This window comes from Nipponia nippon, unplaced genomic scaffold (assembly GCF_047370975.1).
Source record: "Nipponia nippon isolate SJK-2023a ecotype South Korea unplaced genomic scaffold, ASM4737097v1 scaffold_9, whole genome shotgun sequence".
NCBI classification, from domain to species: Eukaryota; Metazoa; Chordata; class Aves; order Pelecaniformes; family Threskiornithidae; genus Nipponia; species Nipponia nippon.
The window spans coordinates 3,259,348-3,278,098 of NW_028262413.1; the positions used below are offsets into that span (position 1 = coordinate 3,259,348).

The 18,751-nt window shown below is 58.6% G+C and overlaps 1 protein-coding gene across 3 annotated transcripts in view; it reads left to right on the plus strand.

Annotated features, from left to right (window-relative positions):
- PLXNA1 (plexin A1) overlaps window positions 1-18,751 on the plus strand; it is a 120,760-nt gene that overhangs the window by 18,341 nt on the left and 83,668 nt on the right. For all 3 annotated transcript variants that reach the window (XM_087744426.1, XM_087744427.1, XM_087744428.1), the window contains exon 3: window positions 4,058-4,240. In XM_087744426.1, the coding sequence (XP_087600552.1) occupies window positions 4,058-4,240 (183 nt within the window). The remainder of the gene's footprint in view (window positions 1-4,057; window positions 4,241-18,751) is intronic.

Sequence of the window (18,751 nt, forward strand, 5' to 3'; positions counted from 1 at the left end):
CTCAGACCCATGCATGGACTCGCATGCACGGCAAAGGCACCTCGCGGGACTGTCGGGTCCATTCTCCTGCGCCAGCCTCGCTGCCTAAATCACTCCTGAGCCTGTCCAGAGGTTTTGCTGCTCGCGGTGTTTCACTGAAGAGGGGTTCGGTGTTGTGTAGCTCGGCTCTTTGCTGTTGCTGTGCAATGCAGGGACTGAGTTCTGCGTGCCTGTGGCCAGATACGCTCAGTGCATCTCCTCAGCACGCCTGTCCCCCTGTTCATGGGGGACGAGGGTCTGATGGAGCAGGGCTGGGAGAGGGCAGCAAGTTGGAGCGGCAGTGGAGATGTTGCAGCAGGGAGCGATTCGAGGTTCCCGGAGTCCTCGACCCCCAGGCTGGCAGTGTGGGCAGAGCCAGTGCCCGCAGCCAGCAGCATCACCCAGGGGGGAAAATGAGTTTTGAGTCCTTAGTTGGGCTCGCTGCCCAGCCTGCTGGCACAGGGTGATGGCTGGTGACAAACTGGCTCAAACTGGGCCGGGATAAGCCAGATCCTTCCCAGGGACAGCCAGAGAAATGCAGATGTTAACAAACTACCACGCTGGGATTATTCCTGGGCAGTGATGAACGTGCAAAAAGCCTGGCATCCCAGCCTAGCACTTGGTCCCTGCCTCCTGCAACCTCTTCCCTGGCTCTTTGTGTCCCCTGCATCCTCCATGGCAGCCCCTGGAGGGGCACAGGGGGATGGGGTGTGCCTGTAATGGTGTTAACTGGCGAATTACTGGCTAATTAATAACGCTGAGCTCCACGAGCCTCGCCTCTGCTGTCTGCTCCCTCATTGCTTTCGTAAGTGGGCTTGAAGGGAGGCAATGAGACAAGGCACGTCAAGGAGATGGCCTGCTCCTGCTCACTCAGTGCTGCGGGCCTGCTTTCCCCGCTCCGGCAGGCTGCTTCCCCCGGGAAATCCGAGTTTCCTGACCCTGTTTTGGGGAGGCGGGTTAGTGCTGGGAGAGAGGAGAAGGCTGCAGCACCGCAGAGGTGGGGGCCTGGGGTGTGTGGGGGCCAGGAGCAGCCAAGAAGGGTGCCAAAGGAAAGCACTGAAATAAAAACAAAAAAAATAATAATAATAAATAAAAAATACCCCCAACCCCCCAAAGCAAACAACCCCTGCTTGCAATGGGCTGAGGCCACAGTCCCTGCAAACACCCGTGCAAATGGGAGAGCGGGCAGAGCTCGATGCCTCCTGCAGATCCCAGCATCTGCAAGCTGAAATGCTGCAAGGTCACTGGCCCTCGCGTGCCGTGGTGCGTGTCGGTCCCTGCCGGCACCGGCTGGGGGACAGCTGTCCCTCTGTCCTTCTGTCCCTCCGTCCTTCTGTCCCTCTATCCCTCCGCCTTGCCTCTCCCCGCATCCCGATGTCGGTTGGTGCCATAACCCCTGTACCGCTGCCCTTGGCCCGACCTCGCTGTGCTGCCTGCCTGCGCTTTCCTAACGAGGCAGTTTGCTGTTAATGAGCTAATTGTCGGCGTAATTATTTATCGAGGTGGTGTCGGCATCGCGGCAGCGGCGGGCGCTCCTCGTGGTCCCGGAGCGCAGCTGTATTTGTCGTTTCCCAGAGAGTTTGTTGAGACAAAGCAGAGAGGAGTAAACACTGTAAACATCTCTCCTCTTGCATATTCAGCAGCCGAGGGGTTGGGGAAGCTGCAGATTGAGTGCGGAGAGAGCAGAAACTGCACCCAGGGGCTGCCAGGGCTTAAATACCTTCATGGCATTGCCCTTAACCCCTCTGCTTCTGCTGGCGGTTGGGTGGGAGGTGCTGGGATGCTTTACCGGGGTGGAGGGGCTGTCGGGGCCAGAGAGTGTTTTTTCCCAGCAAAGCGCTTGAAGGGTCCCAGGTATCTGGATGGGAGCTGGGTATTGGCTGGAGCATCGCTCCTGTCTCACTCCATGGTTTTGGGAAGATCATTTTCTTGGATCTGCTGTTTTAAAATCTCTAGCCTGGTGATGCAGAGGAGGATGCTTTGTGCGTGTGGTGGCCGAGGGATAGGAGAGGGCGCTTGCAAGGCTGGGATTCAGAGGATGGGTGGAGAGGTCCTAATTCCCCTTCCCCCCCTTTTTCTGTGGCTGCAGAGGCGCCTGATGCCCCACATTCCTGTTTTGGGGATCCCCGCATCTCTCGCACCTGGCTGTAGGAGTTCCCCCAGTTTAGGGAAGGATGAGCAAAGGTCAGATGGGGAAGGGAGGCTGTCTTTGGCTGTACACTAACTCAGGCACCCAGCAAAAACAGAAGTTAGAGTAACTGAGGAAGCAGCCCAGCATCCCCACACCGCCTGGGGAGGCCAAATGTGACCAGCTGGCATCATTCCTGGTCCTCCCGCACTGGAAGGCTGGCACGGCGCTGAGTCCCCACTGCAGCCAGGAGCGGGACCGTGGGCCTTGGGGCCGGCATGGCGGCACGGCGAGGAGGGCGAGCAGCCTGGCCGTGGCTGCAGGAGGCTGAAGGCGTTGTGGCTGCGAGTGCGTTGCGCCGGGGCACGGGAAAGCGCCGTGTTTTCACTCCTCCGCGTGGGTGACCACGGGTTGCTGGTGGCAGCCGGTCCGGGCTGACCCTCGCTTCCCGGGCAGTGGTGAGTGGGAATCACGGAGCTATGTACTGCCCTTGTGTACGTGGAGCTCGGGAGCTCGGCATTTTCCCATATGCTCCGTGCACATGCTGTATGGATTTAAAACCCCTTGGGGACTGGCATGCATTTGGAGGCCGCTGCTTGCCAAAAAACCTCTCTCCCCTTTAAATTCAAAGTTATGTAAGGAACCTTTTGAAGCAGAAAAATCCTGTGGCCAGAGCAGGCTGCCTCCCAGTCAGCCGTGCCTGCCTCGCTGCCCTAACCTCCTGCGCCCAGGCTCACTACCACCCTTGGGGATTTGGCCAGAGCCCCTCACTGCCTGGGACGGGCCGGGGGCTGCTGGGGGTGGATGCTGGTGGTGCTGTGCAACCGCATGAGGCCATTGCCTAGCGTGGGACCTCCGGGAGGCCCATGTGCCCTCCAGGCTGGATACCCATGGCCAGGGTCTGTTGTCCTGCTCAGCAGGTCAGGGCAATGTGGTGAGGATGCTCGATGGAGGGGGTGAGTGCTGCGGAGCTGGTCCTGGTCCCGCTCCCCTGCCTGCATCCCGCGTTTCATGGGGGGCATCCCTCTGGTTTTGCCTTGCCCATCGGCGTGACTGTCCTCGCCGGAGGTCCCTGCCGTCACAGCCCCGAGGGCAGAGAGGAGCCCCTGCAGCCCTGCCTCTGCCCGGGCAGAGCTTGCAAAAGCTTCTCCCAGACCCGCGGGCGAGTGCTGAACCGAGGAGGCAGCTGGCTGAGCCAGGCGCCTTGTCTGGGGCAAGGCAGCATGAAAAAAATGCGGGGATTTCCCAAAGACGTTCCTGTGGGAGGAGGAACAGAGCTGGCAGGTGGGTAGCGTTTTTGCTGGAGGCTCTGCTATGTGAAGTGAGGCTCTTTCAGGAGCCTTGACCCGTTTGTCTTGGCACAGCCTTGGCTGGGAAATGTTTTGTCTCTGGGGGAAGGCTCGGGCACAGGATTCGGCCCCTCCTGCCTTACTGCCAAGCCGTTTTCTTTTTGAAGTCAGCGCCGGGGTGAGGAGGAGAGGAGCGTGTGTGTGCTGGGGAGCTCGTGCCGGCATCCCACGTGTCTGAGATGGCAGCAGCAGGGATGGAGGAGGAGTAGGGATGGTGCGCTGGCTCCCGCTGGGTTTGTAAGTGCTGCTCTGTAAGATACAGAGTACCGAGAGCCTTGGTCTTGGTCTGCAAAGCTTGTTCAGATGCAGAGAGGGGCTGCATGCCTTGGATGTGTCCCAAGTGCTTTACATCAGCGTGTAGGGAATTCTAGGGAAGCATCAGCTCATCCCTCCCCTTGACTGGTGAGGTGGGATGGCTGGAGCAGGAGGGACAAGGGATGGGGCTGCTGAAGCTGCCGTAGCCGATGGGGTGAAGGTGGGAGATGGCTGATGGCCATCTGGGAGGTCTGGCATGTCAAGGCCTTAGGAAAAAGCTCATCTCTCCTCTGTTTTCTTCCGACAGCCGCTGCAGATCGACGACAATTTCTGCGGCCAGGATTTTAACCAGCCGCTGGGCGGGACCGTCACCATCGAGGGGACTCCGCTCTTTGTGGATAAGGAGGATGGGATGACCTCGGTGGCGGCCTACGACTACAGAGGACAAACTGTCGTCTTTGCGGGCACGCGGAGTGGGAAGATCAAAAAGGTAGGAAAGCCCTCAGTGATGCTGATGGGGAGGGGTGACCGCTTACCTCGCCAGCCCTTTGGGGGTGCAGGTAGGGCTATGCCTCCATTATAGCATGACTTGATATATTGGGGGTAACGTGCAAAGGGCCAGTGAGGGGCAATTTCCCCTTGCTCTTCTCTACCAACCAAAACCTCTGTCTTGTGGAAGGGTTATAACCTAGGGAAGTTGAGTCTTGGCCGCTGGTGGATCAGAGCCTGTCCCCTTGTGTCTCAGGGCAGGTGGCTTTGGCCTGTAGCTGCCATGGAGTGGGTTCTGTCTGTCTGGGTCCGTACGGCTTTGCCATTGACCTGGGCAGAGTAGGTGGAGGTGGGTGCTGCTGGCTTCAGCCCGGCGTGGGGCAGACTTCTCTTCCCGTACCCCGCCACAGCACAAAAGGCTGTTTGTTGGTGGCAATTAGCAAATGGCTCCGTGCGTGCCTTTCTCTGCCTGCATCTCCACAGGGCACGGATTTCCTGTTATCATAACATCGTGCCTATAATTACAGCTGTACATGCCCTGTATAAACACAGCTTGCATTAACTGCATCCTCAGCCAGGGAAAGGCAGCGTGAAGGTTGTGGTATGGTCCCTGCCAGGGGCAGGAGGACCAGAGCTTGGCCGGGAGGTCCAGCCTGTTGCTCTGTGGCTAGTGAGGTGCTTCAGCACCCCATCCTGGGCATAGCACCCTGCATTTTTGCTGTTTCTCCTGATCTGTGCTGGTCAGGGTGCCCTGGAGGAGGCAGGGTGACCTCCCTGGCAGGAACCAGGCGCAGGTGCTGTTGCGAGCGATAGTCCCTATACATTCTGCTCGTCCTGCCCGTGTTCCCTCTGGACGCCCGACCTGCCTGCAACCCTGCCAATTAGCAGCGCGTTTAGGGGCAGGGGGGACATGGGCAGCATGTGTTGGGGTGGGGGGTGGGATGCTCGTGGTCCTCTCCAGCCCCGCATCCTCTGCTTGGCTTTCTGCAGCCCTCGGGGAGCTGGGGCATGGTGAGGGCTGAGCAGGGCTGCGGGGAGCTGACGGAGGCAGCTCGTCCTCCCTTCCGGATCGATGAGGGATCCGGAGGGACCGGTGTCGCGTTGCTGGCAGCTTCTCCTGCCGCTGGGCTCCAGATGGGAGGTTTTAAGTGGGGATGGGAAGGAAGGGGCACCTTGGGAGGAGGGTTCACAAAGCCACGGGGAAAACGTTACACCTCTAGCTCCTTATTTGTCTAGGGGGGCTGGTAGTTGCTTTTTACACGGCAGTTTTGTTTTTTCCTCTCCCTCCTTTTTTCAGTGTTTTTCTGGTCTTTGCACCTTCAGAGCCACTTTCAAGCAGCAATTTAGGGTGGGTGCCTGGCTGGGGTGCAGGCTGCATGCTGCAAAGTCATGGCTGAGGCCAGGATTTGGAGCCCAGGTGTGGTCTGAGCATCCTCCTCTCCTGCAAGGCTTTCCCCAGTTTTCTTTTTGCTGGTTTCTAAACTCGGTGCCCCAAAGAGCTGGTCTGGCTCTCTGGCCCTGCAGGACACGAGGACATGGAGCAGGAGCTCCATGGGGAACGGAGAGGTGGGTCTCGGTCCTGTCCCAGCATTGGGATGCTGGGCAGATTTTGTAGACTCGTCCTGCCTGGAGCCCCCAAAACGTTTGGGGTCGCAGAGCTTTCCGATGGCAGTGTGGAAGCACTTTGCAGGCTCCGAGCCCTGCGCTGCCAGGTCCCCCCCTTGTCGCCTGCTGTGACCTTGGGGTGGGCAGCCCAGCCTTTCTGCGGCAGCCCCTGCCTGGCCAGCCCGGCAAAGTGCTGCCTCAGCAGCTACCTGATCCTGCTGCCTGGCTGCTGGCAGGGCTGGAGGGAGGGGAGGGCTCCCCCCTGCCTGGGGAGTGTGAGAGAGGGGCTCCTGACCTGTCCCCGCATGGTGCCGACCTGTCCCCAACCAGGGGATGGGATGCCTGGCAGGGGTGCAGCAGTGTGGCCAAGGTGGCTCCCCCAGGCAGAGGGTGCAGGAGGGGTGCATTCCTCAGCAGTGGCTGCAATCCCTCTGCTTTTAAACCATTGGCGTTTCCCACCGTCCCCTTGGCAAGCACCTGCGTTAGGCTTGGCACAGCCTGGTGGCTTCTCTGCCCTCCTGCTGGTCCCCCCTGCCCTTCTCTGGCATCTCCTTTGGGGAGGGAGGGCTGTGCCGACAGCTGGGTGCTCCCCTCCCCATCCCCAGGAGCCCTGGAATGGATGCTGCTCTGCTGAGGGGGCACCGATCTCACCATCTGGGCCGGGGTAAGGTCAGGGCAGAGTCACTGCCACGTCTGGATTTTCCTTGGATGGCAGCTCCCATGCCCAGCATTTGTCCAGGCTGTTGCGTGCAGACAGAGCCTTCCTTTGTCCCCCCCAAAAAAGCCACGCGAGCCTCTGGCTGCCCTGCAGCCTCTCCCCGGCCCTGCCGCCAACAGTTGCCGCCGTGAGGCCGGGGTGCTGGGCAGCACCTGCTGCCGCCGCAGCTGCAGGGAGACCCTAATTTCGGGGGGGTGGAAGGATATTGCAAGCAATGTCAGATTTGCAAAACTGGCTGTGGGCTGGGATGGGGCGGCACTGGGGTGGATGGAGATACAGGACCCCCTGGGATGCTGAGCAGGTCACAGCAGCAAAACCCATGGCAGCCCACTCTCAGCTTGTCCCCGCAGGGTTACCAGGCAAGCGGTTATCTTTGGCTGGCCCCAAGTTATGTGGAGGGGCCAGGCTTGGAAAGCCCTCAGCCCCACGTGCTCGCTGTCCTCTGTGCCAGCAGTCATGGGATTGGGGTGCTTGGGGCATTCCTGCCGCTGCCCGGGTGAGCAATGCGGGGATGACTTCTGGGGCTGCTGGGGCTGGCGGTGAGCCGCTTCCTCCGCGCTCCCGAGCTGGTGCGTCAGGGACCCGGCCTTGCACCCTGCGGTCTGAGGGTGCTGTGGATGGGGAAGTGATACGGGGACATGAGCCATGAGCACGCTGCGGTGGGGATGTCCAGGGGATATTTACGCAAGGGAAGCGAGGCTTGCTTCCTAATGCTTGGCTCTTTCCTGGAAGCCACCTGACCTTGCTTGACAATCTTTGTATTGGGTGGTCGTGGTTTTCCCAGGGTTGTCTTCCCCATTTTTCGGGTGGACAGAAAGCTGTGTGTGTAATTGCAATGGGAGTGCTCAGCCACGTGCTGGAAAGGCACGGCTGACTCTGCACCCGTAGTCGCCTCTTAACCTATGTGTGCCAAGGACTCGATTTTGGGTGTGCTTGAATGGAGAGAGGGAAGGAGGGCGGTACTGGAGGGGATGTGCTGATGGTGCAACCCCCTCCCAGTAACTGCACCGAGCTGGGCTGGCGGCTCAGAGATGGGGCGGTGGGGCATCCTGGGAAGTGCAGCACAGAGACCGGGCTGCCCTCGTTAGCTTGCCATCTGCTCTTCGTTATACAAACAAGGCACCGCCTTAGGGCTCCGCTGAGCTCCGGTGTGGCCCTTGTGGGTTGACCCAGTTTTGGGTGCCTCCTGGTTATTTTTGGGGGGGGTGAGCGAAGCAGCTGGTGGCTCCCTGCCCATTGCTGTCCCTCTGGCTGCTGCAGAGCAAGGAGGCTGCGAGCTGTCCCTCCTGCCGCGGCCCTGCAGGAGATAGCCAGCACCACCTGGGGTCCAGGCACTGGAGATCCCTAAGGTTGTTTGGTTGTGGGACAGTGCAGCCGGTGCATCCCAGCCAGGATAACATCGGACCACACATCCCTCGCAGCCAGCCGAGCTCTCATTTTTTGGAGGATTATCTGGCTGCCCAGTCACCACCGTAATCTCTGCAGCTCCCTGCCCTGTCCTGAAACCGGCTGGCCTCGGGTGTGAACACATCAAGACATGTCTCCGTCGGGAATCTGCTCCCCCCCGGGGCTCAAGCTTGCCGCAGCTTGTTTATTCTCTCCCACGGAAAGCACAGCTGAACTGGCCCCACGTCTGGCTTCTTTGGTTTCTCCACTTTAATAATAATAATAATAAATAACCTCTTCATGCTAAGTGGGTCATCCCCATCCCTACACAACGGGACGTGGCGCTCCTGTCCTGGGGAGGGTTGAGGAGCTCCCCTGCAGCCCCCTGTCCTGCCAAGGGCAGGGAGATAGGGTGCTTTGGGGGGCCAGATTTGGCAGCCTGTGGAAGCACCCCCTTTGTGTAGGGTTGTGTTAAAGCTTTGGAGAAGGATGCTTCAGTGCATTCGCAACCCTTGGTGTGTGTCTGGGCAGTATGAGCTGAAAATAGGTGCTGTGGGGAAGGGGAGCTGCTGACTGGGGGCTTTTTGGGAATTTCCCTGTTGCCTGCTGGCTCTCTTCCCATAATGAAAGCCCCCGTAAGTTGGCCTCTCGGGTACGAGGCACGACCCAGTTGCGGTCCACATGAGCTGGAAGGAGAAGCCGTCAGGCTCCCTGACTGCTCTGCCGGTCCCCGTCCCCGCGGGTCCTTTCGCGTCACCCTCTGCTCAGCGCTCAGGGTAAGCGGCTCCGGCTCAGAAGGGCCCCTTTGTGTCTCGGCGCGTGAAATCCGGCTCCCGGAGCACTCGGGAGGGCTCGGCCCCCCTCGTGACCCCGCTGCTGGCTACCCTGCTTACTGCCTGCACCTCGGCAGGCTTTTTTGGGGGGGCAGATTTGGGGTGTGAAGCCTGCCCTGGCCTCGGCAGTGTCAGCTGGTGACCCTTGAGGACTCCCCAAGCATCGACCCCATCGCAGCCCCTGGAAATCCTCTCTCCTGCCCGTGTTACTGCCTCTCCCCAGCTGGCCGCCCGGCACAAGGGCCTTTTGTTCCTCCTGCCTCTTCCCTCTGCCCTCTCCTGCTCCGTCCCCATCCCATCCCATTCCCTGGGGACCCCTTGCCCCCTCCCTGCAACGCACACAGCCCCCGTGGGCGCCTGCTCCCAGCCCCGGGAGGGAGATCAGCTCCTCGGAGCATGCGTCCGTGCCTCTCCCCGATCAATGGCAATAATTTTATTGGCATGACAAGGTAGCCGACGGTTGCCAAAGTGAATCCATCAAATACCTCTTGTCGGCTCCCCGCCCCCTCGAGAGCTCTCGCCGGAGTCGTTAAGCTGTTTTAATCAAGGTGGAGGCTGGAGAGCTGGCGTGTTAAGTGGATCGAGTAGTGGGGAGGGGGCGGCGGAGCCTTCCCCGGCCCCCCGCTTGTGGTGGGGAGCGCTCGGCATCGCCTCACTCCTGCTCAGCAGGAAGGGGCCCTGCTCGCCTGCGTCGGGCTTTGTTGAGCCGCCTGGCTCCGAACAGGATGTCTCATTGTTGGAGGAAACAATTAGAAATTCATCGTGAACCGTTGGCCTCCGGGACCGGCCGGGGCGGCGGGGCCGGGGCTGCAGACAGCTGCCAGCTCCGTCCTCGAGTGACTCCTGGAGGGGGACACCGCCGGGGTTCGGGCTCCTGCCTCGTGCGGGATGGATGGGGCTGAGCGTTTCCATGCTCCTGGCTCTCTGAGGGATGCTCCGGCATGCTCGCGCAGCCTCAGGGAGGGAGAGGAGGTGTCGGGGAGCTCCCTCCACCCAAACCCCGCTCCCTCCACCCCCCATGCCCCCAGGCTTTTTGACTCACAAGCCATAACCCTCTTTTTTTTCCCCCTCCATCTGCTCTGCTCTCCACACAAAGCCAGCAGGTGAGCGAGGGCTGGGAGCCTGGCGCCCGGCCAGCCGGGGAAGCAGCAGCAGCCAGCCCTGCTCCAACCTTCCCTGCCGAAAGCGCTGACGGTGCACGTCTCGCCTCTCCCTGGCTCCGGCGCCAGGCGCCCGCAGGCATCGCGTTGCCTAACCCCAATCCATCAGCCCGCTCCGGCTGCCACGGAGCCGCCGATGGGGAAGGCAGCATCGCTGCCGGGCTTTGCTGTTGTTGGGGCAAGGTGACTTTTGGGGAGCAGCATGTTGCAGAAGCTGGAGGAGGCTCAGGGATGGAGGTGGATCCCTAAGACCCCACGTCTTCAAAAGGGCTGCTGGGTGCGAACCTGGCTTCTGTAGTCACCCTGAAAAAGGGGTTTGAGGGCAAAACACCTCTTGGCAACCCCCTGAGCCGGCTCGTGCTGCCCCGTGGGGCGTACTCAGGAGCTGGCAGGTCTGTACCAGCTAAACACAGCAGCATCACCTTTGTAGAGGTCCCTGCAGACCATCCTGTGCCCTGGCAGGGGCTGCCACCCTGGAAATAGGATGGAAATAGGACTGGGAAAGGAGAAAGCAAGAGCCTGCAGGTTTGTGCCTGCATGCTGTCGCTGGTCCTGCCCCGTCATTGTGGAGCTGGGTAAGGCAGTGGTGGCCGTGGCTCAGCAGCGCTGGGAGAGCAAGGCAGAAGAGCGATGCTTTGGGTTGTTGGTGGGGACACTGAGCCCCCCTAAACCTCTGGGTGAGAGTTGCTGGGGACCTGCGTTAGGAAAAGGGGTGTTTGGACGTGCCCGTTGCTGGGGACATGCAGTGCTGGCAGCGAGCACCGGGTTTTCCCTCCCGGCCGGCGGGGTTGGTTTGGTTGGTGAAGCATGAAGTTGCTGAGCATTTCCTTCTGCATCTCTCTGCCCCCGAATGCAGGGCTGTGACCCCTATTCTGCTGGGAAAAGCGGGAGTGCGACTCTTGCTTTGGACCTCGCCTCTTGCTGGGGACCTCTGCGGTGGCCCCATGGGGACGGGGCAGGGTGAAAAGCCACCCCATTGAGATGGAAATGAGCTGGGAGGCCCCAGCTCTGTTGGGTCCCTCCTGTTGGAGCCATTGTGCCTATTCACAGGCTTGAACACTGACTAATTTTGGCTTTTCAGGTGGGAGAATAGCCCTGACCTCCCACCAAAGGCAGAGGAGAAGAGGGAGGATGAGGGAGCTCTGCGGCTCATGTACGCCTGGGTGGGAAGGGGCAGTGCTGGTGTCCTGCCTTGCCTTTGTGCAACCCCATTAGCTCAGATTAATGGTGCCTGGGGGATTTGCCCTGCACCCGTGGCCTGCTGGAGGAGGGAGGATGCTGGAGGAGGGGGAGATGCATGTGCAACAGGGGCCGCCAAGCTGGTTTTGATGTTGTCTGGGTCTCTGTGTGTCCCAGCACCGCTTCAGGTGACAGCGGGGAAGGTCAGCCATCCCCAGTCCCCGTGGGCTGACCTCCCTGGTCCTCCCCTCCAAGACTGGGAGGAAAATCCATCATAAATCAAGAGGGAGGTGGAGGTGCGGTATGGCACTTCGGGATGCAGGACGTGGACACCAGCCACCCCTTGCTGGCCGCTGGAGCCTGTCATCCATCTTCGAGGCTTTGATACGTGCAGGGGTCATTTGTCTCTGCTGCAGGTCCAGGCAGGGATAGTGCTCAGCCCCAGGCTGCTCGGAAGAGCTGCTGTTTGGCCTCTGTTATCCTCTGCCCTTGTTAATTATGGGCTTTTCTGAAATGGAGGAGTAGAACGGATGCTAATGGCAGGCTGGTACTGACGGGGAAGGCAGCAGGAAGGTGCCCCACGGGATCAGCATTGTGGGGTGAAACATGGAGATGGAGGAGCCGGGGCAGGCGCTGGGTGGTGGTAAGGGTGCAGACCCCTGGGACTGCACCCCTGTTTCTCCCAGGGGCTGATGTTGTTGGGGTGGCAGGGTGTGGGACAGGAGTTAAACCCCACCCCATTGAGTACCCAAGAAGCACCCAGGGTGGGACCGGAGCGCTCAGCCTGCATCTTGCCTGGATCATGCTTAGCCTGCGTGATACAGGGCAAACAAACCCGGGCATCAGGGCTGTGCTCGTAATTCTGCCGTGCCTCGCGGATGAGCAAATACCTGGGAGCTCTGCTCGTCAAAGGACGGCAGAGCCAGAGCTGCAGCACGGGGGTTAGACGTGCCGCCCGGCTGAGGTAAGGGGTCTCCCAGCCTTGGGGGTGTGCGTGCTCATCCTGGCTTAGGCCACCACAATAAGGAGGATACTTAGCATTTTACATGATGGCGCTTTGTGATGAAATGAGTTCGATGGGTTCTTGCTTTAATCCCTTGACTGGACGCAGCCGCGTGGCTGAGGGTGAACCGGAGCAGGCTGGTGGGCAGAGCTGGGCGGTATAGCAGGACAGAGCATCTCAGGCAGGGGCAGGAGGCGCATCAAAGCCCCGAGTCCATGGGATAGACTGCAAGTACTGCGTCCACTTTTCATTCTCTTTCTACCCAGAATGGAAACATTTCCCCTTCTTACTTTTTTTCCTCCATTTTGCCTTTCTCTTTTATCTCTCCTCCCCCACCAGTGCTCAAAATAGCTCTGGCTGCTGCACACCAGCCCCACATTCTTCCTCTCCTGCCCTTGGTGGGTCCCGTATCTCACCTCGGAGGAACTGTGTTAAAGGGCTTTGCACTGAGTAAACCTCCCTGCGTCCCCCCCAGCTGCTTCCAAGCTAGGAAATTTCCCCATACCCCCCCCCCCCTTTCCTTAGCATTGCAATTGGGTTAAGACTGGAGGGGGAGGGTGGGGCTGCAGGGCGACGCAGCGAGGGACATGATGGGCAGGGGGAGTGCCATCGTTCAGGGTTTGGTGCTGGATTTTGGGGCTGCCAGGCGCTTTCCCTGGGTGGCCCATGCTGTACCAGAGCCCATTCTGGCACCTCCCCACTCTTTGTGCGCCAATGGACCAGCCGCCGGCGCAAAACCTCCCTGTGGCAGCAAGAGCAATTGTCTACATGGGAAGCAATAGTGGGAAAGTTTTATTTAATGGATGCTTAGTTCTTTTAATGCCGTTTAGCAGCTGGAGAGAAGGAAGAGAGCCAGCACAATGTGACAAGCCGGCTCTCTGCAGACGGAGGACGGGCCATGGTGGTGGGGAGCATCCCTACAGCCTCGCGGAGAAAGGCAGGGTGATCTGATAGCGCTTTAATTTTGCCATGCTTCGTGCTCTTGAGGGCAGCATCGGTTGGTTGCTTTGTGCCGGGACAGGTCTGGCACGGCCGGGGCGCTCGGTGTGGGGATGCAGGGAGGGGTCGTGCTGGTAGAGCCGCTGCCGGGGGAAGCATCTCCCTCCCGCCGTAATCCCCGTACGGGTGAAGGAAACAACGCCCAGATGAAAAAACCCGCGTGGTTTTTATTAGCTACAACCCTAATGATGTATTTTGTATTGCTCTCCTGCGTGGATAAAAATTACCAGACCTTGAACAAAGGGAAAAAAAATAGTCTCTCTGACCTTGAAGCTGTTCGTTCACTCGTCTTCATTTCATTCCCCTCGGCTGGGGATGCGGGTCAGTTTTGGGTGCTATTTATAGTTCGCTTCACTTGACGGTTTTCTTTACAAAGCAAAAGGTTGTCACCTTTGTTTCTGATACTGCAGAGAGGAGCTGCTCAAGGGAAAAGGAAGAATAAATGAGAAATTTTTCAGAGTGTTCCTGTACGTGGCAAAGCTTTGTAATCTGGAAAGATCAAAAAGCCCCGGACTGCTGCGCCGAGCTCCTCGTGCGGACGTAGCCAGGGTCCGTGCAGCCCGGAGGGGTATGGGATGGTGCTCTGCTGTGCCGGCCAGTGGCTGCTGGGACCAGTTGGAGCCTTTATTCACTCCAAAACGGCGATGCTTTCCCTTTCCGGGCAGCTTGGCTCGCCTCTCCGTATCTGGCGTGGTTGGCTTGGGTTGAAACAGCGCATTAAGCTTAATTCTTCCCTTCTCCCTCCCCCGCGAAGGAAGCCACGGCTGCGTTTCCCACCTTCACCGGAGCCACGCACCCGGAGGAGTCCCGCCGCCGAAATGGCATCACCCGCCTGCGCCTGCATCCCCTCCTCTGGCCCTGTCCCTGACTGACAGACTCGTTGAAACAACAAATGTTGCTGTAATTTAATTTTCAGGCAAACAATAGTCCGGGGACAATGTTAAATTCATGAAACTGGCTTAATGCGATGAAATTTAATGAAGCAATTTGTGCGCTAGCACGGCTGTGCACGGCTCAGAGGTAGCGGGGATGCCGCTTCATCCCGCCGGGCAGTCCCGGGGAAAGGTTGATGCTCTGGGGATAAGGGGGGGGTTGTCCTACTGCTCCCCAGGCTCTGCGTGCTCTTGGGGTGCAGCTTTCCCATCCTGCTCCGTGAAGCTGCTGCGGTGCGGGCTGAAAGCAGGTGGGTCCAAGCTCTGTGATTTGGCTGGGAGGGGAAGGGTTAATGAGAGTGTTTTGGGGCAGGGGGAGGTTTGCTCTCTGCTGGCTCTGCTTTCCTTGGTCCTTTCCTCCCTTTGCCTGGAGCCCCAGGAAGGTCCCCTCACGCCCCCAGCCCCCTTAGCAGGGGGGTCCCTGCTGGGGGGGCCTTTTGCTGAGGGCAGAGCCAGGGAATTGCCCCCCAGGGCTGGGCACCAGAGGAGAGTTTGGCAATGGATGGGTCCAGGCGAAGGGCTCCTGGCCATCCTGCTGCTGGTCTCCAGCTGCTCCTGGAGACCTCTTGTCCCTGCTGGTCCTGGGGATGCCGCTTGGCAAGGGCAGGCAGCAGGCGGAGTGGGGAGAGGAGCCATTTCCTTGTGCTGGATCTTAGCAAGCGTTAGGAGCGATGCTGCGCTGGGAGAGCACAGGCTTGTCTTTGGGGGGGTTACAGTTCGCAAAGCAGGTGAGAAGAGGCAGTTTGGAGGGTGGAGAGCCTGGCTGCTTGCTCCAGGGGTGGACTGGATTTGTGCCACCCCACCGCCATCCCTCGGGCACCCTGGCACCAGTAACGCGTGGGCTTCTGCCGTGTCCCAGGGGAGGTTTCCCTGCTGTTTCTTTCCCCTCAGTGATTGACAGAGCCCGGTAGATCTTAATTATGTGTCGGCATCTGCAGAGCAAACCTGGTGCTGCAGTAGCTGGAGGCTTAACACTGGCAATGCCGCTCGCTCGGCCGGGCGGCTGCAGAGGTAAGGGGCTTCCTTGCCTTTTTGGGGACAACTTGGTGTCCTTGTGGGATGCGATGGACCTCTGGAGCTGCGTGGGTGGGAGCTGGGGCAGTGGCGGATGAAGGGACGATTTTAAATGTACATGTGGATGATTTTGCTGTGAGCTGTTCTCCGGTAAAGCTTGGGGAAGAGGGAGCTGGAGGCACAGGGATGCCGTCTCCTTCAGGGTGGGAAACGGGCCCGTTTCCCACCCCGAAGGAGACGGCATCCGTGTGTCTCCAGCAGGGCTTTTCTCATTTGCAGAAGTCTTCCTCAGCCCTCTTGTGTCCCCCCAGTCCTCCCCTGCCAAAACCTGAGCTCCACCAAACTTGTGTCACTGGTGATGCTCTTCCCAACCAGAACTTAAAGCAAAATTTCCACTGAAAGATGCAGTAAAATCTTTCCGAGAGTGTATTTTGGGCTCAGCAGGGGTGCTTACGGGCAAGCTTGAGGTTTGTAGAGTGGTTTGCAGTCCTGGAAGCTGTGAAGGCAGCAGGTCTGCTGCTCTCGGAGGCTGGGTCAGCGCCCGGCTGTTCCCTGGCTCCCCTGGCTTTTTGCTTTCCATTGACGGCGGTCAAAAATTAACAAGCAGCTGTTGAGCAAAATGCAACTGAAAAAATTCACAGAGTAAAAATATGATGCAGTTTTGATGTGTGTATATATATATGTATTTATTTTTCTTTAAAAGCTTCCAAAAATAGGCCTGCGCCTTGGCCAGGGTGACTGCGCCTGTAATTAGCTGTGGAAAACGGGTGTCTTAGCGAGGCTGGTATGTACGCAGCCACGCAGAAAGGCTCCGCGGCCCCGATGAGGAGGTCAGGGCGCAGGACCTCGGGGGCTGCGGGCACGGCTGGAGGGCTGGGGGGTGCAGGCAGCGGGCTCCCACGGCGCGCTCCGTACCGGCAGCTTTTGCGGGAGAGGGAGGGGAGCAGCCTCTGCCCCCCGGATGGCAATGCTGGATGGGGTTGGGCTCACCGCCGCGGTGCTTGGTTTCCTGGCGGGGTGATGCATTTAATGGTATTTGTGAGAAATGAGCAAAATCCTTAAAAAAAAAACAACCAAAAAGCTCAAAACTACACCTCGCCTGCATGGCTTGTGCCAGCTGATTCCCGCCCTGCACGAGGGATGGGAACTTCCCAAATTGAATTCTCCGTTTATTTCCCCAGGGTTTCTTGGTGTTACTCTCCTTCTCTTTCTGGTATGTTTATGAGCCTCGAGGGATCTGTTTTTACACTCAACGTTTAAAATTAAAGATGTGTTTCTCTTCTAGCAGGTGAGATAAGCACTCCCCGTCTCAGCTGGGGGTTTCCTTCCTGTCTCTCCTTCCCCCCCGAATCTGCTGGTGGGAAAGTGTGAGCCTGCGGCTGGAGCAAATAACCTGGGAATGGGATGCCTGGGTTCTCCTCCCAGCAGGATGAGTCGGCTTCGATGCTGCGGGGAAGCAGGATGGCTGGGCTCTCAGTTTTGTGAGCTTTGGCTTTGTTCTCTGGTGGCTTCTTGTTTTAAGGGGGGCAAAGTTGCTACCTTTGGTGTGGGGATGGAGGAGGAGGGAATAAGGGGGAGAAATGTGCTTGCTCGAGGTTCGAAGCGTGGTTCATCTTGGTGACTAAGGGCACGCTGCGTGACGATGTGGTACCTCCGCTCATCTGCAGGAGGGCTCCTTAAATGGCGGTAACTCAGTTGTATGGCATTGTCAATGTTTCTGGCCGGAGGCTGTGTGGGGGCTGGCACAGCCGGGATGGCACCTGCCACCCGTGGTCCCCATGGCATGCGCTGCTCGAGGTGCCTCGAGTGCATCCCCCTGCGCCTCGTCCTCCCTTCAGCCGCTGATCCCAGCGGTGGAGAGCGACAGCATCCCACCAGCTTAAGGAGGGGTGGGGAGCCGTGGAGGGGCTTCCTCTGTGCTCCTTCATGGAGTCCAGCATCACGGCTTGCCTTCCCCTCCACAGCCTCATCCTTTCAGACCGTAGTCGGGGATGCCTTTCTGCCCGACGCTTGCTCGCCTGGGCTGCTGAAACAAGACCTGGGCTTCATTTTGGAAATGGAAGCAATTAAGGAATAGACGAACAGCTCCGGTCCTCCCTGACACCGTATCTGCCCAGGTGGCTTTCGGTGCCTCCCTCCTGGGATGGGAGTATCTCCGCTCACCTCTGCTTGGCTTCATTTCCCCCCCTTCCATGTGCTGCAGTCCTTGCACGAGCATCTTCATCACCATGCTGCAAAAGCCTTGCCTATAAACCCAGCCTAAATCCCTAAGAACATTTTTTGGCTGAGACTTGGCCCAGCGTGCATTTCTGAGTCAGCACTGGAGGTGGTACCTCGTACCTGTGGAGCCAGGGTATTTTTCCAAGCATCTAGTGAGCTCTGAGTCTTGCCCTCGGCGTCCCAGCTGCGGGTGGCAGCTCTCGCCGGCCGAGGCTGTTGAGTCAAAACTGTTGTTTCTGACCCCCCTAACCTCCCTAATTCTGTTTGTGCTCGTGAGCAGGGAGAAACAGAGAGAGAGAGCGTTTTTTTAATAGCTCGCGAGTTTCTGGTGATGTTTTTCATCAGGAAAATGATAGTTGTATAGAAGCAATTAATTGGAGGAAAAGTTTATGGTAGTAAATGTCAAGAATGTTTCAAGGATGGTTTGGATGAAATACATTTTTTTTAAAGCCTCCCAGCAAAAACAAAAACCTTGCCCTATTTTGAACCTTGCCAAAGAGAAACAACTTCAAAACTTCAATTTTATTTTTTTTGGGGTGTGTGTAATGTTTAAGAGCTCTTTTTCCTCCCTCAGCCTGTGCTCGTTAAACAAAAGCATGTGTTTTCTTGGCGCGGTTCCCCAGAGGCAGCTCTGCCGGAGCGGAGGGCAGGGGCTGCAGAGGTGACGGCCGCACGAGTCCAGGCAAGTCCCGGTTTTTGGCAGGAGCTGGAGTCCTCCCTTTTTCGGCGGTGGGGACTGTGGTCCGTTTGCTTCACCTGCCTGCGCTACCCCTTTCTCCTCCGTGCCATCTGCGGATGGCAATGCCGGCAGCCAAAAGGAGGAGCAAGCTATAGGCGTGTGTGGAGTACTTTGATATCCTGGGGCAGAAGGTGATAAAGGAAAGAATTAATGCTTCAGAGTGATGTTAGCGCCTTGGCTGCCTCTCCCCATGCAGCCGTCGTCTGCGGCTCGTGGGCTGTTGGTAACGCTGCTGTGCCTCTTGCTCCATAGAGCAAGTGAGGGCTTGGGGAGGTTTGCATGAAAAAAATGACATTTTTTGGGGAAGATGATTTCCTAGTGGGGGATGTCTGTCTCCGTGCATGGCCTGAAACGTCCCTGGGATGCTGTGGCTGTGTGAATCTGCCTCGGAGCTCTGCTCACCCCAGCGCAGCCGAGCCCTGCTGCGCGCTGCCTTCCAGCCGCAGCCGTACCTTCGGCCCCAGCTGCGGGACTCGGCGCTGGTGTGTTTTTCATAAAGGCCCTTAATCACATACAGGATGTTTCTGTTTGTTCAAGCAATGAAATCACACAAACAACCCACCCCCAGTTTGGCTTTTGCAGAGCATCAGCTGCTCAACCCAAGTCCTAGGCAGAGCCGGAGCAATCCTCCCCTCTCCTCCTCCAGCTCTCGACCCAGCAGCACGGCGAGAGCGCGCCTTTCATGTTGTGGACATGCCCTGGAAAGCGGCCCGGCACCGGGGAC